This window comes from Enhydra lutris, unplaced genomic scaffold (genome assembly GCF_002288905.1).
Source record: "Enhydra lutris kenyoni isolate GAN:26980312 unplaced genomic scaffold, ASM228890v2 scaffoldscaffold13, whole genome shotgun sequence".
Taxonomy (NCBI): Eukaryota; Metazoa; Chordata; class Mammalia; order Carnivora; family Mustelidae; genus Enhydra; species Enhydra lutris.
The window spans coordinates 26,796,973-26,824,551 of record NW_019154097.1 but is presented as its reverse complement, the minus strand read 5'-3'; the positions used below and the strand labels follow the sequence as shown (position 1 = coordinate 26,824,551).

The window sequence follows — 27,579 nt, the reverse complement described above, 5'->3', positions numbered from 1 at the left end:
GGCCACCCTCTTCCGGGCTCCGCCAGCTGCGCGCGCATTCTCCTCCCCCCGCTTCTTTTGTGGTCCGGCCCATTGCGAGGGTGACAGGAAACCCTGTGCAGGGAGCGCCGCCATCTTGGACCTGCCCGAGGAAGATCCTGAGGGAGCCGCAGGAGCAGTCGCCGCTGCCACCGCTACTACCGCCAGTGCGTCTGCACCTCCTAGGCCAGCCCGCTACCTGCCGTGGCCTCGGCCGACCGCCCCCGCCCTTCTCCCGCTGCGCCTGCACTCCTCTTCCTCGTCCTGACGCCCCCCTCCCGCCCGGAAAGCTGCCCAGCCACCAGCAACCCCCCAGGTAAGCCGGGCCCTCCGCAGTGTCCCTCCGGCCGAGACCTCCTCGTCCGGCTCTCCAGGGGCCGGCGTGCGGACGACGGCGAGCTGGGCGGCGGGCGGGTGGCGCCGCAGTGCAGGCCCTGCCAGGCCGCGGCGAGCCGCGGGTCGGCGGTGGGCGCCGCGGCGCCGGGCCTGACGGGACTCCCGTGCGGGGGCGGGGGGTGTCCCCGCGCTGCGTTCGCCCAGCGGAGAGCTACGGGGCGTGCGGGGAAGGGTGTGTTCTGCCTCGCTTTCCCCGCCTCCTCGGCCGGGCTGGGCGGACAGACACCTCCCGCAGGCCCCTCTCCTCACTGCCGTTCTGGCGGCTGCAGACCACCCCCGCGGTATTTATCCACGCGAGGCACGGCGCCTCGCAACCCACGAGCCCAGACGTGGCACTCCCCGTCCCGTAGGCCGCGTCTGCCCGGAGTACAAAAGGCAGCCCCTCGCTGCCTCGCCGGCATCTTGGAGGAGCTCCGGTGTCCTTGTCCCTGTGGGTAGACTGGGGACTTGGGCTGGCGAAAGGGTCCGTGCTGGCGTGGTTCTGCTTTGGGTGAGGCCCTGCGAGGCCTGTGACATCCTATAAGGCGTCGAGCTTAGGTAGCATGGAGAAGCAGTGAAGAAGACGGAAAGTTTTTCGGCATTTCTAGAATTTAAGGAAAGAAGGCAAAACAGGCGTTTGTTTTGATGGTTTGCACCTTGCCGTGAGCCAGGCGCAGATTTGGCTGTCCTCACCGCGGTGCTTCCTGCTAAGCCTAGCCCTTGGTGATAAGTCAAGTCACCTGCACTTTACAAGTGAGGAAACTGAGGCTTGAAGTTGCGATGTGACTGGCTAATGATGGTACGGACACGCTGGCCTCTCCCACACTGCCTCGTGTTTCTCTGCTGCACTCAAGTTAGGCTAGTGTCACAGGCGTGACCACTTAAACTGTACTTACAGCTTAATTCCTCTTTCCCTGTGTTTCCATGGGATGACAACTGACGACTCTTGTAACTCGAAGTCTGTAGTGTCAGCTGCTCCACTGCCAGTCCTCATTCTCCCAGCCCCAGAGGAGAGGTGGCAAGATTTTAATTTCCTATTGGAAGAAGAAACTGGGGTTCCCAGAAGGCAAGTGCTTTTCTGGTGGTCCCACAAAAGTGTTAGAGCCCACTTGAACCCTTGCAAAGTTTACTGTCACGATTGTCTTTTCTTACATGTGGTATTTGAACACAGACTTGACCCTGCAGAAATCTAGCTTCCATTCCCTCTTCCCCCAGCACTTTCCTAAATTTGTCTTCAGAGTTCTGCTTGGGTCCTTTTATTTGTTCATGCCTTAAGTCATGTGTGGTTAAGAGTTTTGGAGGGTTCCTACTCCAATACTGCCACTTTCTAGTTGAATGACCTTAAAGCAAGTTACTTAGCCTCTCCGAGTCGGTGTCCTTATCTATACAGGGAATAATTGTACCTACATTTTAGAATTGTTTTGAGGATTAAATGGGATTAAAAAACCCTTAGCACGTGCTTGGCATTTAGTTAGGTACCCCATTGTCTGTAACAGTGCCAGGCATGTAGTGAATGTTTAATTTTTGTTGAATAAAGAGGAGCATGGCTTCAGAGAGTTGGACAGTTAGACCTGGGCCTTAATCTTTTTTCCCTTGGTAGTGTATGACTGTGGATATCTCAAGTCTCTGAGTTGGTTTTCTTACCTGTAAAATGAGTTTTTACTATTAAAGATTGTTATAAAGTAGGTGGCATGTATTAGGCACTCAGTAAATGTTAGTTGTTGTAAAGATGGAAGACCCTTTTAGATTCTAATAACGTAAAAAATTCCTTGAAATTAAAGCTACATTTTAAAAAGTTTTTGCTTTTTATATTTCATGTTAAACTTTATTGTGGCATACTTTAACTGTGCAACAGAGTTTGGAGTGTTCTTAAAGCTAATCTTTATCAGTATTAAATATCTTTGCATAATCTTATTAAGATTTTGTACTGTTGGAGTAAACTTTTGGTTAAGGCAAATATGTTAAAAAAGAACTACTGAGAGATGTTTGTTTCTTTCTTTTAAAGCTTGAAACAGTTTTGTGTGGTTAAAAATAACAGGCATGGTTGGAGACAGCAGGGTACAAATAGAGGTATCAAAGATAGGGTACTTTTAAAACATTTTATGTTCTAGATAGTTTTAAACATATACAAAATAGAGTGGTATAATGAGGCTTCATATACTCATCAGCCAGTATCAACAGTGATTAGTCTTGTTCATCGATATACACCTTAACCCTTTCCACCAAATTATTTTTAAAGCAAATTTCAGACACGATACTTCATCAGGAAAATTTTTGATATTACTAACCTTTCAACTCTAGGAGTAAGTACAGGGTTGTGGTGTTTTGTTTTTTTCCTTTAAGTACTTTCATTCTGTGAACAGAGGTGAAGTATTGGAGTACTACTTTTTCATAGCATAACCATAACAGGGAAATTTTGTGTTTTTCTTAACATAGTAAGGAATCCAGTTCTTTTTCTTATATTAATTTATGTAAAAGTGTGACATTGAATGTCTTGTCAAAAGTGAGTTTTTTAAAGTGGGTGTCAGAAATGGATGGGTTATTTTCAGAGGTTGCATTACTGTTGAGGAAATTGACCATTCATTTAGATTAGATTAGATTATTAGAATAAGTAAAGTTTTGTGTCCACTTGACTGACAAATCAAGTAGCAATCCACATTAGAGAGCTTGTAAGCAAATCAAACTCTGTTCTTAAGTTTCATGAAGACAGGAATAATGTGTTTTTTTTATTATTATTATTTTTGGTCATTACTATATTGTCAAAGCCTAACCCAAGAATTTGTGCTTAGTAAATGCTCAACAAATATTTTTGTATTGGAATCGCGAGAGCAGTCTATCTTGATTCTGGTGTTTATAACAAAATGTCTTACATGTAACAAAAACCAAGCTTACTAATTTTAACAATGAAGATCAGATTTTAAATCACCTGGAATATTTTGTGGGTTGTTTTTGTCTTGTGTTGTCTTGAATAAGTTACGTAAAAATTACATGGAAATGTCATATGTCCTAAGGAGAAGAATAAAATAGCTGTAAAACAGTTGTGAAAGGATTAGTCAGACATAGTGCATAAGTTAACACAGTAAAAAGCCAAGCTCTAAAAGAAAAAGAAAAAATACTGTCAATTATTGGAGTGGTTTCTTTTTGGTTTGTTTTTGGGGCTTTATTTATTTATTTTTTGAGGCTGATCACATGATTAACTTCATATGATGTTCCCTGTTATTGTAAATGTGGAAGTAATGTTGAAAGTATTATAAATGGGAGTTTTTTGGATTATTTTTTATTCTTTTTTTTAAAGATTTATTTATTGTAGAGATCGTGCACAAATGCAAGATGGGGAAGGGCCACAGGGAGAGAATTCTCAAGCAGATTCCCTGTTGAGTGTGGAGCCCCACTCAGGGCTCGATCCCAAGACCCTGAGATAACCTGAGCCAAAATCCAGAGTGGACTGCTTAACTGACTGAGTCCCCCAGGCACTGCTTGTTTTTGTTTTTCTTAAATTTGTTTTGTATTAGAATTATATATAAAAATGCTTTAAAAATATTTAAGTTATTTTTTCTACTTTGACTACTTTAGAAAATTAGCAATGAATATAGTATATGCTTATCCTGTTAGTGCAGTGTTATAAAGAAAGTTAATAATTCCTTCCTATCCTTTTTCTGCTCACAGTCCATGTATTCATTTTTCACAGTTTGGTGTGTCTCCTTCCGTATTATCTGTATACAAGATTGAGAGAGAGACTGTGTATATGTGTGTGTGTGTATTTAAAAATGAGAGAAGCTATTGCATAAAATTCTGTCAACTTTTTTTTCACTTAAAATCATGGATATATTTTCAGGTTAATACATCTATATCTAAATGGTTTTGAACTAAATGCATTATTTCATCATACTAATAATAACCACCCAGATGCCCCTGTTTCTTCAGTTTTTACATGGACTTAGTGATAATAACTGCAGAGTTGTGAGAATTAAGTAAGAATTATATGTAGGGAAAAGTAGTGCTGATCATTTCAATTATTAGTATTGAAACCTCAATTTCTTCAGTCATTTCCCTGTTAGAGTATAGGTTGATTGTTTTCCAGTTTTTGGTTTTTGGTTTTTTGTGGGTTTTTGTTTTGTTTTTGTTTGTAAAAATGCTGTATTAGATCCACTTGGACCTATAACGTTATGGATTGAAGATTTTGTATCTGTGGGCTACTTCCTCATCAGAGGGTGATTTGGATTATCTTTAAGATTTGAAAATACATTGTTTACCTCCTAAAAATGTGGCAGTTCATAAGCAGATTGTATGAAAGTTCCTTAGCCTTCACCTCTGTCTGCACATTGCAAATCCAGTCATTTATATGTCTGTATCTGTTTAACTGTGTGGAGACCATTTAATTTTATTTTTGGGGCAACAGTGATTAGTATTTAATGTGCATTTAGTAACCATGTAGAGCTCTGTGTATGGGTCTGCAAATAGGTCCATCATTTTGTTCAGTGTAAAACACACTGCAGAGTTTTATGTAGTAGCACACCCCATTTTTAAATTTATTCCTAACCTCGATGATGGTGTGTTTCTTGTGCTCAAGAGTTAATGCTAATCTCGAAAAATCCTTTGTTAAGGCAATATTAGGCATAGTTAATATTTAAAAGGGCCACACAACAATCATCAGTGTTCAGTGTGCATTTAGTAATCATTTCTCTTGACAGCCAGGAAGTTTAGAGCTAAGTTTTACACATGCACATGTAAAACTATAACCCTAAATATTTAGTGTAATTATTCCCCATTTTCCTTCGATTTTGATTTTTTGGTCCTCTCGGTCCACATGTGTGTGTCTGTCATTCTACACATATATATATGCCTTTAATAAGCTACCTTAGATAGAGAAAATCATGTTCTTTGGAATTGGACCTGGGTTCAAGTTCCAGCTCTGCCATTTACTATTTTGTAACACAGGCCAAATTAGTTAATTTCTCCAAACCTCAATTTCTTCAGTTTTTTGGGGGGCTTTTTAAAAGATTTATTCATTCATTCATTCATTCATTCATTTATTCATTCAAGAGAGAACGAGTGGGAGAACCTAGCAGAGGGAGAAGCAGGCTCCCCACTGAGCAGGGAGCCCAGTGTGGGGTTTGATCCCAGGACCCTAGGATCATGACCTGAGCTGAAAGCAAATGCTTAACCGACTGAACCACCCAGGTGCCCCTGTTTCTTCAGTTTTTTACATGGACTTAATGATAATAACTCTGCAGAGTTGTGAGAATTAAGTAAGAATTGTATGTAGGGAAAAGTAGTGCTGATCAGCACATGGTTTACTCTCAACAAGTGTTACCTTCAAAAACTTTTTTTAAGTAGATATAATTTGAATTAGTGTAATTATTTATCCATATCTGTAAATCCTGATTACAGTATATCAACTGAATATAACTTTTTAATACTACTTAGAGTATTAAATTAGAACAAGGTGAGTGAACTGAGAAAGATTTGTGTCCCTAAGTACCATGAAAGGATTTCATGGTGCATCTCATAATTATGGGGGAGGCTGGATGGTATAGTGGATAAGAGGGATTCTTTGTAGCTAAAACAGTCTTAGGTCCATTATAGACTTGACCACTTAGCTGTATGACCTGGGCATGGTTACTTACCTGTTGAGTCTTCATCTGTAAAATGAGGATTATACTCACGGTTTTATAAGGCTGTAGTAGTAAGAATTAATTGAAATTGCATGTGAAGTGTTTATTAGTACATTGCCTGGAGTATATTAAGTGCCCAATAAATGGTAATTGTAACAATTGTTTGTTACTAGTTTACAGGTTGTTCATCTTGTATTTAACAAAGCTTACTGTCTGAAAGTGGTACTCATAAGGAAATCAGAGGCATTGAATCTTAGCTGCCTATGAATTTTATTCTCATGCTTTTGTAACACATGGAGAACACATATTAATCACACCAGCAGTTGTGCACAAGTTACAGAATATTATTAAGGTTTTTTAATTAGTGGAGATGGTAGTGTTAGAATGGACTCATGTTTTCAGAGTGTTTGAACTATACCAACGGTTTTTGCCCCTGTTCCCCACTTTTTGACTTTTGAGTAAAGCAGAAGCATCCTTAAGTAATAGTGGGCAAACTTTTTTCCCCTTCCAAAGCTAGTTAAACAGTACATTCTTCGCTTCAACAATGGTGTGTTTCATTCATGTTCAAGAAATGATGTTGAGAAATTCTTTTTTAGAACAATATTAAGCCTAGTTAATATTTAAAAGGGGCAACTTGAGGGGCACCTGTGTGGCTCAGTTGGTTAAGCGACTGCCTTCGGCTCGGGTCATGATCCTGGAATCCCAGGATCGAGTCCCGCATCAGGCTCCCTGCTCAACGAAGTCTGCTTCTCCCTCTAACTCTACCCCCTCTCATGTTCTGTCTCACTCTCTCTCATTCTCTCTCTCAAATAAACAGAATCTTTAAAAAAAAAAAATAAAATGGGCCACTTGAATATAGTTTTACTGCAAATACATAATTTTGAGTGAATGTAACCAATAAAGTCTGGGAGTATATTTAAACCTAGCTTGTATCTAAGCTTATAATAAGAGAGGGAGGACCTGTTGTGTTAGTGGCTACAGTGCTGGACACTTCTGCCTTCATTGTCTACTGAAATTAAGTTTGAGTAGCTTTCCTTTTTTTTTTTTTAAATTTAAAGATTGTATTTATTAGTTCGCAGGCACACGCACGAGAAGGGGGGAGGGGAGAGGGAGAAGCAGGTTCCCTGCTGAGCAAGGAGCCAGACCTGGGGCTCAGGGCTTGATCCCACAGACTCTGGGATCATGACCTGAGTGGAAGGCAGATGCTTAACCAATTGAGCCACCTAGGCATCCCAGTAGCTTTCTTTTTTAACTTTGCTTTTAGGGTTCATTTTTAAGAAACTTGAACCAGAAAATTGTGTGGTGAGGTGAAGACAGGGCACTGTATTTATTCTGTGAAAGTGATCATTCTCTTTTATTTGGGAATAGTTTATGCTAATTAATGCTTGGTAATTTAAAAAAACATTTTAAAATTAGTCATCTTGTAGATATTTAATGAATGCTGTGTGATAATTAGCAAGTACACAAATTAATACAACTGGAATTGGCTTTTAATTTCATGATTAGCCTTTAGAGCATTTCAGTGAGAAATTAGGGTTGTAGAGGCCTTGGTTTTATTATTATTATTATTATTTTTATTATTTTTGAAGATTTTATTTTAGAGAGAAAGAGCAAGATAGAGTGAGCACGGGTAAGGGGGAGGCACAAAGGGAGAGGGAGAAGCAGGCTCCCTACTGAGCAGAGAGCCTGATGTGGGTTTCCATCCTAGGACCCTGGAATCAGGACCTGAGCCAAAGCAGACATTTAACCAACTAAGCCACCAAGGTGCCCCGTGGTTTTGGTTTTAACATAATAAAATGGAAGGAAGCAAAGTGTATATAGCTACAACTTTGAGTAAGAAGAGAGAGAGGAATGGGAAAGTCAGAAGGGGAAGAGCATGACAGCAACAGTAATTTCAAGGTGACTAAACGATTACTTTTCCCCAAGTTTGAGTAGGAAAAGAGGAGCTTAAAAAAGGAGCTAAAAATTAATTACAGGGTTCTGGAAGAATGCAGTTGAAGAATTTAATAACTTTTAAATATTTTTTATTGTGAAAGATTATTCTTTTCCTTGTGTTTAGGATCTGGTTTAGAGATTGGTGAATAATCTACACCAATTTTAGCCTCAGGACCAAGTTTATTCTTAATAAGTTTTGAGTCCCCAGTGTCTGCAAAAAGGGAAACAAGTTATTATGATGTTCAGAATCCGTTAACTAGAAGAACTCCCTTCCTGAACGAACTGGTTAAGGAAGTTTTCAGTGATGTTGAAGACTGATTATCAAAGTGCTGCAACACTTCAAGCTGAAATGGGTAGCAGGGCGTCCACTTCAGTTAAATGTAATCCTTACAGTTAAGTGAGAAGACTGTATTGTGTGAACAACTTTCTTTTCCCTGATAACAATAATTCACTTATTTTAAATACATACTTTTTCTATAGGTTAAATTTTATTATATAGTAATTTTGTTAGTTTTAGAAAACAAATTTCCGCCATCATTATCATATCTGGCTTGTATAATGTGACAATTGCCCATAACAGTAAAAATCATATTTTAAAAATTGGAAACCAATTTTTTAAAAAAATGGGGTCAAATCTTTTGTGTGTGGGCATGTGCACATGCATAATTTTTATCTTTCCTTAAACTGAAAACTGGTTTGACTAGAATAAATGTTACTTGAAGTTACTACCATTAACTACATTTTACCTCTTGTTTCTCCAGCACCTAGCACAGTGTCTGACACATTCACGGCATTCATTTGAATAAATTGGAGAGTTTTTTTTTTTTTTAAGTTGTTAAAAGTAGAGAGAAATAAGAATTATTTAGGTTAAATATACCCGAGGGCAAAGAATAGGCTGGGATCTTTCTAAATATCTTCTAATATATAAACTTGCAGATTTGACAACCATAAGTAGTATTTTATGCCATTATTTCAGCTTTTAGAATAGTATATAGTAGGCATTTGATACATTGTTAATCTTCAGATCCTCTATTAGGTTGAACCTAATTGAAATCTCAAATAATTGACTTTTTAAAAAGTCAGTAAGAACAACAGTTTCATGTGGTTTTTTAATCTAATTCTGACAGTAATTTGGTTTGGAAATAGTTGGACTGGTCTTTTTTTGGATGTTGTGCTAACCATGATTTAAAGTGGAGTAAAAAAGTTACTTTTTATAACTTTTAAGAGTTTTATGTGTTTGTAAGTTAGTGGTTACTTTTTATAACATTCTGTTGTAAAATCAAAGAGTTCTGAACAAGTTGGCCATCAGTAATTTACTGGATCAGTTGACAGGAGTGGGGACTTCAAAGGAGGAAGACTTTATAATGATGTTTAACTCAAATTTATAAAGATTTCATTGTTTGAAATTTTTCATAGTAACTTTTCTTACTGGATATCCCTAAAGAGAAATAATGGAATGGTTTCTTGATATTTCTACGGATAACACATGAGAATGTTAATGTTCATCCAAGAGAATTTGTGCATTTGATCAGTTTGGAAAATGCAATTTTACTCTGGCTTATTGTAATCAACATTTTGTTTATAATCAGTATGCTGCATTTTATATATCTTTAAAAACTAGCAGTGACCAACTGGAGGACTTGTGTATATCCTTCTGAAGTAACACAGTTTTCTTTGTTTTTAGTGCCACCATGGCAACTGCACCATACAACTACTCTTACATCTTTAAATATATTATTATTGGTAAGTTTATTTAATTTATGCTCTTGCTCTACAAAGAAAGTTAATATACAAAATATTTATATACTAATACTTAACATACCATTCCAGAAAAGTGAGTGTTTTTTGTTGTTGTTGTTGTTTTTTAACTGCAAAATTAAAGCTCCTTTATTTTTGTGGTAATGATGTACTTTTTGTATTGTGGCCCTGGATACTTCTGTGGTACACTGGTGGGTACCTTTTGAAGTGATACTGATTGTTCTTGAGGACTGCCTGTAAGCTTGTTAATCCTGGAAGTGGTACTAATTTCCTTGGAGCACTGATAACTTTTCAAAAATATCATGAAAGCCCTTGGAGCCACCTGGATTCCAAAAATTGATAGAGAACATTGAGTCAGAGTAGTTGTGTAATATACATAAAATATAATACTGGTGGTTTTTCTGCTAAGTTTCAAGATGTTGCTCAAATTAAAAGATAAGATTGTTTACCCAGGTGTAGTTGTAAGAGTCCGGTTGGAAGTACACATACTTTTCAGTTAATTCTTCATATTAGAACAGTTTGATGTAATGGTGGGCTCAATACTTCCTTCACGAAGGGTTAAATGCCTATGTAGTACAGTTAGAGATAACATCTATTACGGATTTCATATAATGCACGTGCTTATCTTTTGTGGTTTTTTTTTTTTTTTTAAGATTTTATTTATTTGACAGACAGAGATCACAAGTAGGCAGAGAGGTAGGCAGAGAGAGAGAGAGAGAGAGAGGGAAGCAGGCTCCCTGCTGAGCAGAGAGCCTGATGTGGGGCTGATCCCAGGACCCTGAGATCATGACCTGAGGCAGAGGATTAACCCACTGAGCCACCCAGGCTATAAGAAATACAGGGAATATAAGAATATAAGAAGAGATAGATGGGATCTAGTCAATCAGACTTCCATAACTTACTATTTTTGCTTGTTACATGCTGCCCTGTTTGTTGTGTCCTTATGTCTTTTGCTTTTATGCATGGATTAAGGGGAAAAAACAATATAAAACTTTGAAACAGTTCAAAGTAAAAAATGCTTCTCTCACAACAGTTTCTTTGTTTAAAAAAACACTTCCCAGCTGATAGTTACTTGCTAACATAATTTATAATTTAATTCTGTCACTGCTGAAGATTGGGAATAATCATTTTGTACATCACAGTGAAAAGTGACATGTAGGATTTTTCAAACTCATCTTTTCAAGTGTCCCAGAAATTTGTGATGTGATGTAGTAGGGGGTATAGCAATCATTGCATATAATTATGAGTATAAAATTGAGAAATGTAATTGCCAATTGAAACTTTTCTTTCTTTTTAAACAGGAGATATGGGAGTAGGAAAATCTTGCTTACTTCATCAATTTACAGAAAAAAAATGTAAGTTCAAAATAAGGTTAAGCAATAAATAAATTTATACTCACTTTCCTACCTTTTAAAAAGTGTCATTTTCAGTACGCTCCATGCATTTGAATATGACTTTTCTGCATATATACATTTTTGTCTTTAGGGAGGGAGTTTTTTTTTAAATAGATGCATATAAAATGAAATACGCCTGCATGTATAGAGTGTTAATTTATATACCATATATAATTTGAGTTACTTGTTTAGGTTTTTTGGTGGTAGAAAATTTTTAAAAATTATAATGTCAAATTTAAATAATATTTTCTCTGACTCTCCATTTTGGAAATTTGCTGCATATAGCACTTGTTAGCTAAATAATAATAGATTGGAAATATTTAAATGAAATTCTTTTTATATCAAGACTGGTTGATTAATATTTGAAGTATAACTCTGTCTTAGGGGAGGAGACCATGTTATTTTATGTAACTGATAGGCCAAATAGAGTTGAAATTAATTTTATGGCTTTTTTTTTTTTTCCTTAATGTAAATTTTATGACATCTCCAACAGTCTGTGTATTCTTGTACCAGAGAATAATAGGTTTAGGTTTTCAATGGCCTAATTTTAAGGAAAGGACTAATAAACTTGTCCTGTTGGATTGGAATTATGTAACTTGCCAATATGTAATTATAAGTATATATTAAATGTGTTTTTCTTTGAGATACTGGTAATATTTTTCAGGAGAAAAATTTGACAACTCCTAAAGCCTTAAAGCCATTGATTGTTTTGTTATATGTAGTACTTGTCAGAAGCCTAAATAGCATAATGTTGGTGTTACGAAGAACTTACTAAAAATCTTTATTTTTAATTAGCAGATTCTTTTAGTCCAGGGGTCAGTAAACAATAGCGTGTGGGTAAAATCCGGTTACTGCCTGTTTTTGTAAATAAAGTTTTATTACAATACAACCATGTTCATTTTACTTAGAGTCTTTGGCTTCTTTTGTGCTTCAGCAGCAGAGTTGAGTAGTTGTGGTTTTGGCTACAAAACTTAAATATTTATTACTTGGTCCTTTACAGAAGTGTGCTGACCCCTGTTCTAGTGCAGTCAGATTCGACTTCTGTGTTTTTGCTAGTATTTTTTCAGTGCTAGCTTCGTCCACATACAGCCTACAAGCATTAATATGTTATTTAATAATCCAGTGGCTCTTCTCCCTGCTGGTCTTAATCTGAAGCTTTCTGGAAGTTAGAATATTATATTCCTTTTTTCTCTCTAACAGTTATGGCTGATTGTCCTCACACAATTGGTGTTGAATTTGGTACAAGAATAATTGAAGTTAGTGGCCAAAAAATCAAACTGCAGATTTGGGATACAGCAGGACAGGAGAGGTTTAGGGCTGTTACACGAAGCTACTACAGAGGAGCTGCGGGAGCACTTATGGTGTATGATATCACTAGGTAAGAGATTAATACTTTTCCAAACTTCATACTTGAAAAAAATCTGCTTTAGGCACTGTGGTTTGGTGTGTGTGTGTGTGTGTGTGTGTGTGTGTGTGTGTGTGTGTGTGTTTATTGATTTAGACATTCTTAGTTTGTGATTGTGTGATTATAAATGAGCTTATTTGGATCTTACGGTTATTTCTCTACACTGTTGTGTAAGACTTGATGTAACATGTTGATTTCCTTTTCTGAAAGTGAATATGACTGAAGAAAAGCTTTAGGAGATGCTGGTGGAGCTAATAGAAGAATACTATTCTGAAAAGCAGCATCAGTTCAATTATATGAGGTGAAATAATATTTTATACCAAACTTTGTTCTTTTCACTTCAGTAGAAAGCAAACAAGTCTTGAGGAGTTAACTCTATTTAGTCTCTGGTGTTAAAGTTGACACCTTTTCAAAATAAGGTCAGGGAAGGAATTAAGTAGTTTTGCTAATCCAACATGGTAGATTGTAAAAAGTTCTTATGCTTGCATCTGAAGATGTTTGAGGTATTTGTTCATTTACTTAAATTCTTTTTTGTTCTAAAATGAATTAAAATGGTTTATAGTACTTCATGCAGCAGGATTAAATTTATTTCAGCTTGGCTATTTTTAGAAACTGAAAGCACTTGATAAAAAGTAAAAAATCTGGACCGTAAATATTTGGCTTCAGAAAACAGGGAAAATTGTGCCACTTCATTAAACTATGCTAAGCTGGAAAATGAACTGGATCACCTTTCATATTAATGCAAAGTGCCAGCTGAAAGCAGTGTGCCTCTTGTCTTACTTTTTTGGGTGAGGTAGGGATGGGTGAGTAGGACCAAAGGGACTTTCAAGCATATTTCCTTTTGAGAAATGCTTTATACTGTTTTCTCTTGAAGAGTCATGATACAGTGCACATTAACATATTAGCATCCTGAGAAGTTCTGCAATAATGAAATTCTTTAAGTTAGTGTAGTGTTTCTTAAGCTTATTTTATTAACACACTTTGGGAAATGTGGACTTAGAATGAAACAGTGGCTGATTCTAATTACAGTGCTTGAAGTTCATTGAGTTCCAGAATTGGTTAATCTCACAGCAAAACAGAACAAAATAGCCTTAATGCTCTTCTGTATAGGCGGGCAACTGGTCACATGATAACTTGTAAATAATTTTGTGGGAAAATTATTAAAGACCTGGCCTTCTGTGTAGGACATCCTAATAAGGGATGCATTCCTGAAGACTGCATAATTCAAAAAACTCCATTGCTGATAAATTTAAATGTGGTGATGGTGTCTTTAAGAGTGTATCAGTCTAAAGTGTTGTAGTTTGTTTTGCTTTGTGCAAGTGTGCTTGTGTCCCCCCCCCATGTTTACTGATAACACAATTGACATATAAGATTGTGTAAGTTTAAGGTCCAGGGTGATGATTTGATACATGTGTATGGTTTGCTTTTAAACATAACCTTTTAAGCGTAGTAAATAATTCTGGTAAAAGTTGTGTCTCTTTGAATCTTCAGAAGTACTTCTGGTGGAAACACCGCAAATGTCCATTAACTAAGGAATAGATAAACAAATGGGTATATTCATACAGTGAAGTATAATTCGACCATTAAAAGGAAAGACTCTCTGATACATGCTATACAGTGGATGAATCTTGAAGACATTTTGCTAAGTGAAGGAAGCCACATGTTGTATGATTGCATTTATATGAAATAGCCAGAATAGGCCAATTCAGAGACAGAAAGTGGATTGCCATGGTGTGGAGATTGAGTGCTAATGGGTGCAGTGTTTCTTTTGGGGTTGATAAAAATGTTCTAGAATTAGATACGGGTGATCACTGCACAACTTTGGTATATATACCAAAAACCACTACCTTGTATACTCTAAAAGGATGAGCTTTATGGTAAATTCATTATATCCCAATAAAATTTTATTGAAAAAAAACTACTGCACACTTTAGACAGGTGCTTTATTAATATTTCATAGTGGCACTGATGTATCCATAACACTGATTTTTTTTCCTTTTTTTCTATTCTTCCTTCACATTTTAAAAACTTCAAAGTTCTACTTTAATAATACCTTTATTCCTGGCATTAACTGTAATTGTTACAGGATACTTCCTAAATTGACAACATAGCTTATCATGGCAGTTTGTTTGGCTCTGTCAGTTGTTTGATAAGTCATTTTACATGGCAAAGTTAGGGATATTTTTTACTTTTTATTTTTTAGCACTCTTGCCACTAATTAATGAATATTGGCATGCTGTTATAGTTAAATAGATTTGAAATTATGGTGAATTTTAAGTTAATAACAATTACCTAAGAAATTAGTAGCAGAGGTTATGGGCATATCTAAATAATAACAGTTTATATGGTCTTGATACTTAAAAAGGATGTATAGATTTTTCTGTTTACCAAAGTGGTGGCAGTTTGTAATTCATTCTTGCTGCCAGCTTTGACATTTTAAAATTTATCAAAATAAGTATTAATGTTTTGGGATTTGTACTACGTAAGTTTTTGTGCACAAAGTAGGATAAATCTGTTGTGTTAAAGCAAGGTATGCCAGTAACTACAAATTTGGAACAGTAAAATGATAAGACTTGTGCTTTTTAAAAATATTTGACCATTAGAAGATTTTACTTAGAAAATTTTAAAACATTGGGAAAATGTTGCTTTTATTTGACCCCCTTTTTTTTTTTAACGGTTAGGTGGTGATTTGTGTATAACATAATTTAGCACAGTAAAAAGAAAATCTTACAACTTCTTTTTAGTCTCTACTGGGAAAGGATTAAATGTTTGGAAAATCCAACTTTATATGGGTACTGGCAGCTGGAGTTCATGGAATATATTCACAAGACTAAATTTGAAACACTTTGAGGACACTATGTGCATAAAGAAAGAGTTCAAGGCCTGGCTCTGAAATGCATTTACATCTTTGTGAGCTTCTATTTTCTCACCTGTTAAATGAATAAGATGGATTAATGTTTTGTGAATGTATATAAATCAAACATTTTTAACTTTCAAAGTTTTATTTGACCCCTTTGGTAAAGTCTGATAAATACTAATATTCTGTGTACTGTATATAATATTACAAATTATTTGGATTTGCTCTCCCTCTTTGGGCCTATTTGGCTAGTGCAAATGAGCCTACGAGTTTCTAAACTCTTGCTTGGAGAAATAGGGCAGTCTGAATCTCAGAATGATTTTAGGTACTAGTAAATAAGAATACAAAGTTAGAATAAACTTATTTTGTTATCTGGGGGCTTGGATTTCCAGTCAAATACATTAAGTGCCATTTTAAAGCTGGTTTTTATGTTGTCATAGTTAACTTTCTCTTGAAAGAAAGGTGAGTTTTATATCAGTGTATAGTAGTGTGAACATCTTGGTTTCTAATACCAGACAGATGCAAATATGTTTGTCATTGAACATATTCGCTAGACATTTTGATATTATTTCTCCCATTTTGTGACTGAAAATATGGATGATTTTAAAATAATCCTAGTTTTTACTTCAGATTAGAAATTCTTAGTTCAGAATTGTTTCCATTAATTTTCTGTGTTTTTCCTTGCCCACTGTCTGTTTATGAATGTGCCTTTAAATGTAAACAGTTTACTTCTGTATGTAATTAGCAAAGTTGTTGGATACTGATTTATTTATTTAAAATAATAGGTTGGGCTAGACTTCTGGAAAGTGTGGGTTTACATTCCACAGTCAGTTTTTGTTGAAAGGGAATATTATAAATATTTATTTGAAATTTCTTTTTTAAAAAATTGAAATGGCAATTGTATGTGGAAGTCACAAATGTAAACTTTAATTTTTGCAGAAGAAGTACATATAATCATTTAAGCAGCTGGTTGACAGATGCAAGGAATCTCACCAATCCAAATACTGTAAGTTGAATAACATCTGTTATATAGAAAATGTAAGATCTATGCTAACCCCAGAAGGAGAGTGGTTTGCTAGTAATTTTTGTATATGAGTACCAAGAATGAGAGAGTATTTTTAAATTAATTGAGGAGAAGATAGCATTTTTTTTTTTTTTTCAGTACTAATTACCCCAGGTTTTACATCTTACATGTGGTGTTTGTTCATGTTTCTGGTTAAAAAAAAATGAAAGTTATGAATGGGGTGGTGTTCTCATGTCAGGTGGAAACAATGAAATCTGAAACAATCAGTTTAAAAGGGATCTGCATTTATTTCATTAAATGTTACTGTTGGAAGAAACTGGGCAAAGTATAAGCAATCTCTGTTATTTCTTAACAACTGCTTGTGTATCTACAATTATCTCAGTAAAATTTCAGTTAAAAACAGTTCTGCATGCTTTAAAAAATTAGTTTAAAAATTTTTTCTTTTTACAAAAACATCTCAACTATACTTTAATAAATTTAAAAAAATTAAAAAGTAACCATTATTGTGCTATATTTTCAAATTGAAAATTTAAAAAATTTGTTTTTAAATGAAAATAAAGGTTAGTTTCTTCACCAGACTGAGAAGATATTTATTGAGATTTTATTTATTTATTTTTTAAAGAGTTTATTTATTTGACAGACAGAGATCACAACTAGGCAGAGAGAGAGAGGGAAGCAGGCTCCCTGCTGAGCAGAGAGCCTGATGTGGGGCTCAATCCCAAGACCCTGGGAATTATGACCTGAGCTGAAGGCAGAGGCTTAACCCACTGAGCCACCCAGGTGCCCCAATTTATTGAGATTTTAAAGGCTAACCACCATGCTAGACTTTATAGTATGTAAAGATAAATGTGGTCCTTGGCCCACAAAATGTTACAGTCTAGTAAGGGGATAGCTGTGTGTATACAAATAACTATGCTGAAAAGCAGAGTGAAATATGAGGTAGAAATAGAGCAGCTGGTATGTGCATTGCTGGAAGTACCCAGGATAAGCAGTGCCATCTGGAGAAACCAGCTTTACAGAGAAAGGTATGTTTGCATTGGGACTGTAGAGGTGAGTAAGGTTTTAATAAATGCTTAAGGGGGCATTCCAGGAACAAGCAAGGGAAGGTACTTAGGTGTGACTGACTGACTGAGCTTCTTCAGAGCAAGGACTGTGTCTCACTTAGCTTTGTACTCCACCATCGAGCAGAGGTCTGATTCAATAAGTAGGTAATCAGTGGTAAGATTGGCTTTTATCAGGGAACAGCAATAAATTGTACTGAAAGTTAACATGATTTGCCTTTTGTTGTTTTTTTTAAGATTTATTTATTTTAGAGAGCATGAGCAGGGATGGGGGAGAGGGAGAGAGAATCCTCAAGCAGGCTCCCGGCTAAGTGTGGAGCCTGACTCTTGGGTTCTCTATCCCATGACCCCAAGATCATGACCTGAGCCGAAATCCAGATCCAGCCACTTAGCAGACCGAGCCAACCAGGTGCCCCAAAGTGGTTTGCCATTTATGCTAGGGACTGTGCCTGGAACTTTCATATCCATTATCACCTTAAACCCACTGTAGGTATATGTACAGACCTATAGATGAACATTCATAGTAGCTTTATTTACAATAGTCAAAAATTGGAAACAATCTAGATGGTCATCAGGAGGTGAATTGTTAAAACAATCTGGTACATTTGTACTATAAGATACTCCTCAGCTACAAAAATTGGAAACAACCCAGATGGTCATTAGGAGGTCAGTTGTTAAACAATCTGTGGTACATTCATACTGTAAAATACTCCTCAGCTACACAAAGAAATGAACTATTGATACATACAGCAATTTAGATGGATGTCAGGGGCATTACACTGAAAAAGTTAACCTCAAAAAATTACGTACTGTATGATTCCATTTATGAAACATTCTCAAAAAGACAAAATTGTGGAAGAGAACAGATGTTGCCAGAGGTTAGCAAATGGGGGTGAAGGATATGAGTGCTATGCATAGACTGTAAAGGGCACAAAGTAGTTCCTTTCTAGTGATGGAACAGTTCTGTATACTAATTGTGGTGACATAAATCTATATTTGCAGTAAATTTGCATAGAACTGGACATACACACACACACAAATGTGTACAACTGGTGAAATCTGACCAAGGACATAGATTGCACCAATGTCAGTTTTCTGGTTTTGAGTCTGTAAGATGCTACTATTAAGGAAGCTTAATGAAAGGTATATAGAAAAGCTCTATTCTGTAGTTATTTCAAGAAAAATGTTAAGAAGCAAACAAAACTCATTGTAGAAGGCCCTTAGAGGAGCATCATGACAAATTAGCCATGTCTTTCCTGCCTCATTTATGCTTCTTCAAATTTTACCAGATCTTCAAAAGAAAGTGTTAGGGAGGAAGATCTTTACCCTTCAAGATTCTTGTGGCTTGTCTAAGAAATTAATTGACAGAGTTGTTACAAGTTTCTGGAGATTGAGTCCACCCCTCTTCCTCATACTGAGAGGGAAACACCCTTAAAAATGGAGATTTTTCTTACAGATGTAAAGGTCTCTTAAAGGATAACTTCTGGGTTTTCAGAGCTTTACTTGTGTCTGCTGTTTCTTAAATATTCTTAAGATAAATATTCCAAAGAGGATATTTTGGGATGGCAAAATTTGCTCCCCTACAGAAGAAAATCCCTTAATGTCCAGCTCGAATGTTACGATTTCTGTAACGTTGCCTTCAGTTTCTATGTAGAAATTACATACTTTCCCATTTTGTTGGTGGTGTATTTTGTACCTCTGTCTAGTTAGCATGCCACTTTTATGTCTCCTTTCAGGCTGACGGGAAGCACAGCTTGGAAGTTCTTAAGGAATTGGGAAAGAAGGCAGTGTTTCCATTCAGCAAATGTCTAAAAATTTTTAAAATTATCTTTTAAAAACTGCTTTATTGAGATAATTAACATAATTTACCCATTTAAAGTGTGCAGTTCAGTGTTATTTTTTTGAATTTATTATTGAAGTATAGTTGACATACAAAACATTTGTTTTGAGTACCTGCCATCTAATGGCCCTGGACTAGGCCATTGTGATTTTACCAGCCTCGATTTAAAAAAACAAAACTGATTCCATTTTTCATGTGTTCTTACCTTATCCTTTAAAGGACTAGCAGACTTCATGTGAAAATGCCTTTCCCTCCTCATTGGGCCTTCGTCCTCACTGATTGGAGAATGCTCACGTTTGTTATACTGCTTAAGTGTTCTTGTTCAAGGTTTACATTCAGATTACAATGGTTCTTCAGCTCATTGGACATCATTTTTAAGGAGTAGGAGAGTTAGGGGCTACAGTTCCACATGAGAAAAAGTTAATGTTAGAAATCACTTTTGGTTTAAACCATCCATTCCTACAGTATCAGCATCTGGATTACCACATCTGTTGGGAAGGGAAAGGAGGGGGAATCACCAATTGGTATCAGATAAGCTTATATGTAGACAGAGACAGTTTATCCATAATGCCCCACCTGTAGTCCCCAGAAACCACCATAAAGATCAAAAAGCTCTATTTCCCTAAGGCTGCAAACTTTTTTCTTAGAACTTTGTAGAGCTGCCTTTAACTTTGGCCTAACTTCACTTATATAAATGATTCCAAAGTAGGTGTATGTATGTGTGATATTTTGCCTTGGATTTGAACTCGTTTGCATGTGTGTCCCCCCATCCCCTCCTCCCACCACCACTGTTCCCCATGGAACACAGACCTTTGTTTTCAGTTGCTACAAACTTAGTCCTTCTCTAGGGCTAGTGTAAAGACAGTGTTTGAAGGTCATAGTTTGGGTTTTCTCCCTTAGTTCTAATGTCCTTCTAAACCACTGACTCCCTGAGTGACCTTTGACAAGTCCCTTTGCCTAATTTGATCACTAATTTTCTTACCAGTAGCCTGAAGGAGTTGAACTGGTAGTTTAACTTTTTGAGGGTCCCAGAGACTCTCAAAAATCAGATGAAAACCATGAGCCTTTTCTTCCAGCGAAATGTTCTTGTTTATAGCATTCTGTGCTTAATTTCAGTGTATTCACAGATTTCCTGGAGCTTGTGCATTGACCTTTTAGTAATCTTACTCAGATAAATCATAACCTTTGGCCTAGACCAGGTGTTCCTCATGGGCTGTATTGTTTTTGAATGGCTTGCAAGCTAAGAATGGATTTTACATTTTTAAAAGGTTATTTAAAAGAAAAAGTTAAGAAGTATATGCAAAGAGACCATTTGAGCTCCACAGACGTGAAATAGATACTCTTTGCCCTATACAGAAAGTTTGTCAGCCCATGGCCTAGGTAATTGCTGACCTCCCTCCTAATAGTACTGATTTCGTGATTCTCCTCTCTATGTGCTAGATGATTGCTGGTGCTTGGTTTCCTTTTTAGGCCTATATGTTTTTTCCTATAAAAATTTTTGGATTTCAGAATTTTCATGGTTGATTTTAAATGGTTGCTTTTGTTTTAAGATGTCTTTCTTTTGGTCACAAATTAGGTAATAATTCTCATAGGAAATAAAGCAGATTTGGAGGCACAAAGAGATGTTACATATGAAGAAGCCAAACAGTTTGCTGAAGAAAATGGTGGGTTTAAGACTTTTAATGTCCTTTTGGGGGTCACACATGGGAGGGGTGGCATTTTGATACTGCAGACTATTTGACACTTTTAATGCCAACTGCTTAAATCTCAAGAATGAAGAAGTAAAGTATGATTCTGTTTGATATTCATATTGGGGGTAGTGCAAGTATTTAATGACAAATGTTAAGACTCCCCTCATCTCAAACCTAACATACTGTTTCATAAAATACTATGGTAGGAGTACTTATAGCTGATGGGAAACCCTAATTCAGATGTTATTGGAGAAAATGTCCTTTTGAGTTCATTTGAAATGTCTTAATTATAGTCTGAATTTTAATTTTTAGGCTTATTGTTCCTTGAAGCAAGTGCAAAAACGTAAGTATGACTAAAATTAATCATTTTCAGTTACATTCAAACTTCTCAAAGTAGAACCATACATGTCGAAAATGTATAATATATTTGCTTACATATAATAGTATGTGTATGTGTGATGTTTATTGTGGGAAGACAGTTAAGCAGGCATCCCTTTGCTTCCTGTTTCACATTTCAAAGATAGTTGTTTTTGCTACTTTACCTAAAAGATTGTACTGTGATTATTCCCCTGGTAAACCAGGTTAATAAATGAAATTGTGTTAGCATTCCAAAAGTGCTTGACTTTCACAATGGAGGTTGAATTTGGCATCTTGGACTCAAGCTTGGGTAATCTGTGCATTTAGTACTTTCGATTACAAAGCATGGCTTAAGGAAACAATGTCTAAGAATAATCAGAAACATAATTGATGTTTTCTAATCGTTATTCCATGTCCATTATCGAACCCCAGGACTTCAGAATTCTTCATTTATTAAGTCAGAAATTCCTTGCTGTGGTGAGAAGCTAGCCCCTTTTGGTTTAGCTTCATATTGTTAGCACTAAGAGAACTGAAGTGAGACCATGGTCGAGCACAAATATGTCACCATCACAAAATTAAAAAGTATAGTTGATGCTTAGCTAATCAGACCATACAAATCCTGGAATCTCACTTGTTTGGAATACCTTCTTGCTATTACAAAAATGGCCTATCTTCACTTTTCCTTATATATTAATATATGACATTTTAATGATTAGAACACATTCAGTTATCCAAATAGGGTTTGTAGAAACAGCGGTTAGTATCTTGTTTATATACTTTCCACAGAAACTATTTCCCCATGTTATCCTCTTAGCTCAGTCTTTTGGTAATCTTTTATTAGATGACAGTGGCTAAGTTGAAGACATCATGGCAGTTGACTAAAGGTTAGCAAAAGGTCAGTGTATAATGCCTTATCTTTTGTAGAAAGCTGTGATTCTCCAATAAAATTGCCAATTGCCTCTTAGGGGAGAGAATGTAGAAGATGCCTTCCTTGAGGCTGCCAAGAAAATCTATCAGAACATTCAGGACGGAAGCCTGGATCTGAATGCTGCTGAGTCTGGTGTCCAGCACAAACCTTCAGCCCCACAGGGAGGCCGGCTAACCAGTGAACCCCAACCCCAGAGAGAAGGCTGTGGCTGCTAGTGACCTCTTTGCCGTAGCTCCCATTTGACCTTTCACCTCTGTCTGTTGGAAGCAGTACTTTTTACTGCCTCATTGTCTTCTGTACATCTTACTGGGTTTAATTAAAAAAAAAAAAAAAAAAAAAAAAGGAAAAACAACTCTGTTGTAAAAACAGTTTAACACAATACTAAACTGCTAAACAACTAGATGTAATCAGGTTATCAAAAGGCAAGTAGAGTAATAAATCTCTCCTGCATGGTAAATCTAGACTTTTTTTTCCCCTTGATTGTCCTCGTGATAGATATGTCACCAGTACATGATTTAAACTGAGCACTGATGCTGAACTTAAATGATTTTTATCCTTCCTTTTTTTTTGGGCAAGGCTTTGTCTTACTGTATGGTTTAATTTGAGGATATCTTAAGCCTTTCTCCCCATCTTTAACTGTTCAAGTATGTCTGTTGTAACCAATAAGTTTATTGCTGTGAAATGACTTCTGATAAAGAATGGGTTCTATAACTGCTTTTGTTTTCGTTGGATAAATTTCCTGTTGCGTGGGTGGCATTTTTCTCGTGGAGGTTTGCTTCTGTCTTAGCCTTGCACAGGGAAAATATCCATTTATCTTTTCTCTTGTGCTTAATTAATAGCTTTATCTTTTTTTTTTTACACCATTTTATCCTTTTCTCTTTAGCAGAAAGTAAATATGTATAAAATTTGAAGGAACCGAACTAACAATACATTCTGTGTATATTATTTTAATGAAGAAAATAAATTGATTACTGGCATTGGAACAGTATAAAATACCAGTTTGTACAGTATGACCTATATGTGACCATGTTACTCCCTTCCATTTCACACAAGGAAATACACAACTGCAGTTCACAAGTAATACTGGCTCCACCCTCTGGTGCTGGCAGCATTTGGGGACATTATGCTGGAAAGAGCTCCTGTAGCGTGAGAGGATTAACACTAGCAGATTCTGTTCCATCTTTGCACTGTGGCTTACCTGCTGATTTTCTTAACTGTTCTTGTGCAATCGACAATGTGCTAACCTGCTTTTCTCTTTGTAAACATTTTGCATTACAGGCTGCATTTCTTGCCTTACTGTATAGAAAAAGAAAAAAGGCTGGGTTTATTATTGCACATTTTAAGCTTTTATACCTTTATCTTGGAATGGTGAGATTGTGTACCGGACAGTCAGAACCGCAGGTCTGCTGTTAAGGGATTTTAAATTGTGCATTTTTAACACTACAGTGAAGTAATTTAGGATACCCCTTGTGTTCTTAGTATGAGGGGCTATTTTATGTCATGTTGGCATAAGTTGTTTTGTAAAAGGGAAAGTGTTTCTATTGGTGTTTCAGTGTTTGTGCTGATACAAAGTAAGTTATTACTTTGCACTAGGTGGTTTGGCCACTGAAAGAATACTGTATTGCAAGGGAAACAATCTCTTTAGACAACAGACTTATGTTTTACCAAGTTCTTTACTTCTTTCGATTGATTTCTGATTCAGTTTATGGTCCAGATGGAGAATTGAAGCTATTTGAAGTAGGATAGGTAAACCTTACTATATTCTATAAAATCACTCAGCTCAACTGCTGTGTTTAAAATACACATTTTAAATCCCTCTTTACAGACACTAAAGTGAAAATAAAAAATACGGCTTTCTGGGTTGTAAACATGTAGTAGTACTGGAGTATTGTATAGTCAATGTTAAATAAAAGCCAAAACTGGAATGTGCAGAAAACAGGATTTGGTTAATTTGTGGACTCATCTTTATTTTTGTCTTTAACTTTTTAAAAAACAAGATTCCTTGAGTAGATTGGTACGTTCTGTTAAAGACTTACAGTGGCCCATTTTGCTTACCCTGTTGCTTCACAAGGGACTCGCCCAGGGACCATGACCTGCTGGTGTGTGTATATATTTACAAAAAAAACCACCCACCCATTGGGATATAAGGTAGCAATCACAGACTAAAGACTGCGGCTTGTTTAGGTGCAATACCCTGATTCCCCGAGTTAGTTACAGTGGGTCTTAATTGTTTTTGTGACAGGATTTATTCAGACTGCTGTACTCTTCATTTGATGTAACAAAATGCTATTAATCTAAATATTTGTAAATAAAGTACCTGTATCTAGATTAAATTAAAATGGTTTGCATTATTTTCTGAACTACAATAGGATTTCATATTTTTTTCAGGCAAACAATTATTTGGCAGAAGTTGCCAGTTTTTATTGGGAGAATTGTCCTTACTGTATAAAGAGAAGTCTACATATATAGCATATAACTCCACATCACTCAGTAATTGACTTAGTTTTGTCCTTGTATTTGGATCACCCTTGCAGTGTTTTCAGTCAGCCTTTTTCAGTGTGAGATCAGCACACTTGGTGCCTGATAGTGTTCTCCCTTGACTGTACTTGGGGCCAGATTCTGTTGTTTGCATGTGTAATCCCCTGTAATAAACTTGGGTGCTCAAAAATAGAGCAGCAAATTGTCCTATTGTAACATGCATGTGCCAGACACTGGGAAGTACACTTTGGAGAGAATGTGAAGTTCTTTTAATCTTTCATCAATGAGAGTTTACTACATGTGGGGTCACCTGCTTCTGTGGGTTACTTGTTAATCTTGCACCTGTGTGGAGGCCCTCTTGATTAGTAAATTGGTGCTCAGACATTCCAGTGCAATGTTCAAGTGTTTCATGGATAATAAAATGTTCGATGCAGTAAACTTGATTAAAAAACTTTTTTTTGGTGGTAATGTTTACATAATTCTAGATATAGTAAAGTTTCTTTGGAAAGAGGTCTTTTGGAACCAGGTGTTTGGTTTCACATATTAATTACTTCCCCTAATTCCAGACTATAGTTTTGAGAACTTTTTTGCTCACATATCCGTTTCAGGTGTGATCTTTCTATATAGATGTGTGGTTCAGGTCACTCCCCCTTACACAGAAGATCAAATGATTACCTTCCATTCCTGTCCACAGGGGAATAGGGTTCATGTGGCAGTTTAGAAAGAAGATATTTTACCCTCACTCAGCACATGGACAGAATGGGAAAAAGTGTCCCTGAGGGATTTCAATAATTGTGCAGAGGCCTGACTTTTCAGCATTTTGCTAAGGCCTGTGAAAATGAAATAAGAGAATGTTAAATACAAAAGATACACACCAAATCCAATTTTTATTTGGAAGTAGATACTTCTAGAACTGTGTGTTAAATTTTATGCCACTTCCATTGCCTTTATTGTAATTCTGTTTATCCCATATCTTAATTAATGGTCCAGGTCTGACCAAATTCTTGGGAATATAACCCTCCTTGGGTAGAGAGGGATGATTGCACCACACCATACTGTATGGTTATGGTTCATAAGCTGTCTGCGGGCCTAGAAAACAGGACTTGGGAGTATTTTAAAACCTGTAACATGTAGTTTCATACTTCCCCTTAGCCATGAGAAGAAGTCTACTGCCACATGGTCTTTTGCGACAGTTGCTATTGTTTTTAGAGAAATAATGTATTTGGAGATCTTGAAGCGGAGCCATTAATTACAGTAGTTCAAAGATTTAAAAGTCAAACACAATTTGATTTTACCACTGGGTCAGATTCTGCTAATTTTCCATCAAAGAATATTTTTGGTTGAGGAAAAGCACCTCAGGTATCGTAGTTTTATAAACGATATTTCCATGTGGTGTATGTTCATTGACAGGTACAACAAACTTCTATCTCTGGGCCAAAGATGGAGAGCCATTTGGAAATTGCTGTTCTCTTGGAACGAAGGTAAACGTTGGATGGCTTTACTGTAGATCTATGAAATGTAAAGTCAGATGACAGACTATTTTATCTTTTATTTTCATATGAAAATAGATTTTAAGCAAAATCCAAAAATAAAATTTGACACTATAAATGAAGGGCTTGAGTACATTCTTTTTCTTTGTAGCTATAGATTTTAACCAGTTTGTAGCCTCAAATTTACAATTACAATCACTGGTTTTACGGCAATACATTTCAAAGCTAAAAAAAAAAACCCCCCAGCCATCCAGGTTTAAACTGTATACAACTCTTCGCATATGTACATGTGATTTACAGAAACCCCAGCGTTCACAGCATGTGAGCTAAGCTACAGTGGAAGTGCAGTGTTGGAGTTCCCCGCATCTGGAGCAAAACCAAGCGGCCTTCCAGTTCACCGTGAGGTAGTAGAGAAGGGATTTCCTCTGAGATTTCCTCACCCGGCTGAGCAGTTCTTTTCCTGCAGAAACACAAAGAGGATGCCTTCTTGGAACAGTAAAAACAAGTCTTCAATGAACAGAACTAAGTGACAGCTCATGATGGCTAACAGGTAAAATACGTATTTGAGTATCTCTTTGGAAAAATACTTTGAGATGAACCACTGTACAAAATTATTCAAGAGTAAAATTAAGGGGCGCCTGGGTGGCTCAGTGAGTTAAAGCCTCTGCCTTCTGCTTGGGTCATGATCCCAGGGTCCTGGGATGGAGCCCCGCATCAGGCTGTCTGCTCAGCAGGGAGCCTGCTTCCTCCTCTCTCTTGTGCCTGCCTCTCTGCCTACTTGTGACCTCTGTCAAATAAATCTTAAAAAAAAAAAGTAAAAAATCTACTGGACTGTAAGATAAGCTAGAATTCAGGATGTTCCAACTGAAAGTGGTAGTTAAGAGAACTCTGTAACATGTACCCTGCAAGCAGGAAGCTGGGGATGGCGTCAGTGTCGGTAACTGTCTAGTAATTGTGACGGACCTTGTAGAACTTGGAAGGAGCTCTGAAAAGAAGGGAGATGAAAACACAGCTCAGAGGCCAGCCCCTAACTCCAACCTAGTTTAGGCTTTCATCTCTTAAACCTGGATTATGACCCCAGACTCCAAAAGAATTCTAGCAGTCCTCCCCCTACCTGCTGCGTCTCTAACTCCACCATTATTCTCCTGCATCCGGAGTGCCTGAACTCTTCGGGCTGTCACCCCAAGCTGATAACTAAACCTGGCACCCAAATCCCCAGGTCCTCATCTCCCACGACTCTGGGCTATCTCATCTCTAAACCCACCTTCTTTGCAATACTCAGTGCCTCCTGATACTATTAAGACCCGCCCTGAGGTTCATGATAGTTTTGGCCTTTGCCTGATTTGGTCCCAC

At 36.9% G+C, this 27,579-nt stretch overlaps 2 protein-coding genes across 3 annotated transcripts in view; one reads left to right on the top strand and one right to left on the bottom strand.

The window, feature by feature from the left end:
* The first annotated feature begins 72 nt into the window (after positions 1–72).
* Positions 73–22,600, top strand: LOC111145662 (RAB14, member RAS oncogene family). Its single transcript, XM_022500741.1, has 8 exons — positions 73–334; positions 9,628–9,686; positions 11,003–11,056; positions 12,296–12,473; positions 16,297–16,363; positions 20,859–20,946; positions 21,286–21,316; positions 22,296–22,600. The coding sequence occupies exons 2-8, from the start codon at positions 9,635–9,637 to the stop codon at positions 22,471–22,473; spliced, it is 648 nt and encodes a 215-aa protein (XP_022356449.1). The 5' UTR covers positions 73–334; positions 9,628–9,634; the 3' UTR covers positions 22,474–22,600.
* A 1,064-nt stretch (positions 22,601–23,664) lies between these two features.
* The window catches only part of LOC111145661 (centriolin), a 91,506-nt gene continuing 87,591 nt past the window's right edge, over positions 23,665–27,579 (bottom strand). Inside the window, exon 43 of one of the 2 annotated variants that reach the window (XM_022500740.1) lies at positions 23,665–26,686. In XM_022500740.1, the coding sequence (XP_022356448.1) occupies positions 26,663–26,686 (24 nt within the window). In that variant the 3' untranslated portion in view covers positions 23,665–26,662. Of the gene's footprint in view, positions 26,687–27,139; positions 27,212–27,579 lie in introns of those variants that run through there. The other variant, XM_022500739.1, reaches the window with a different exon arrangement.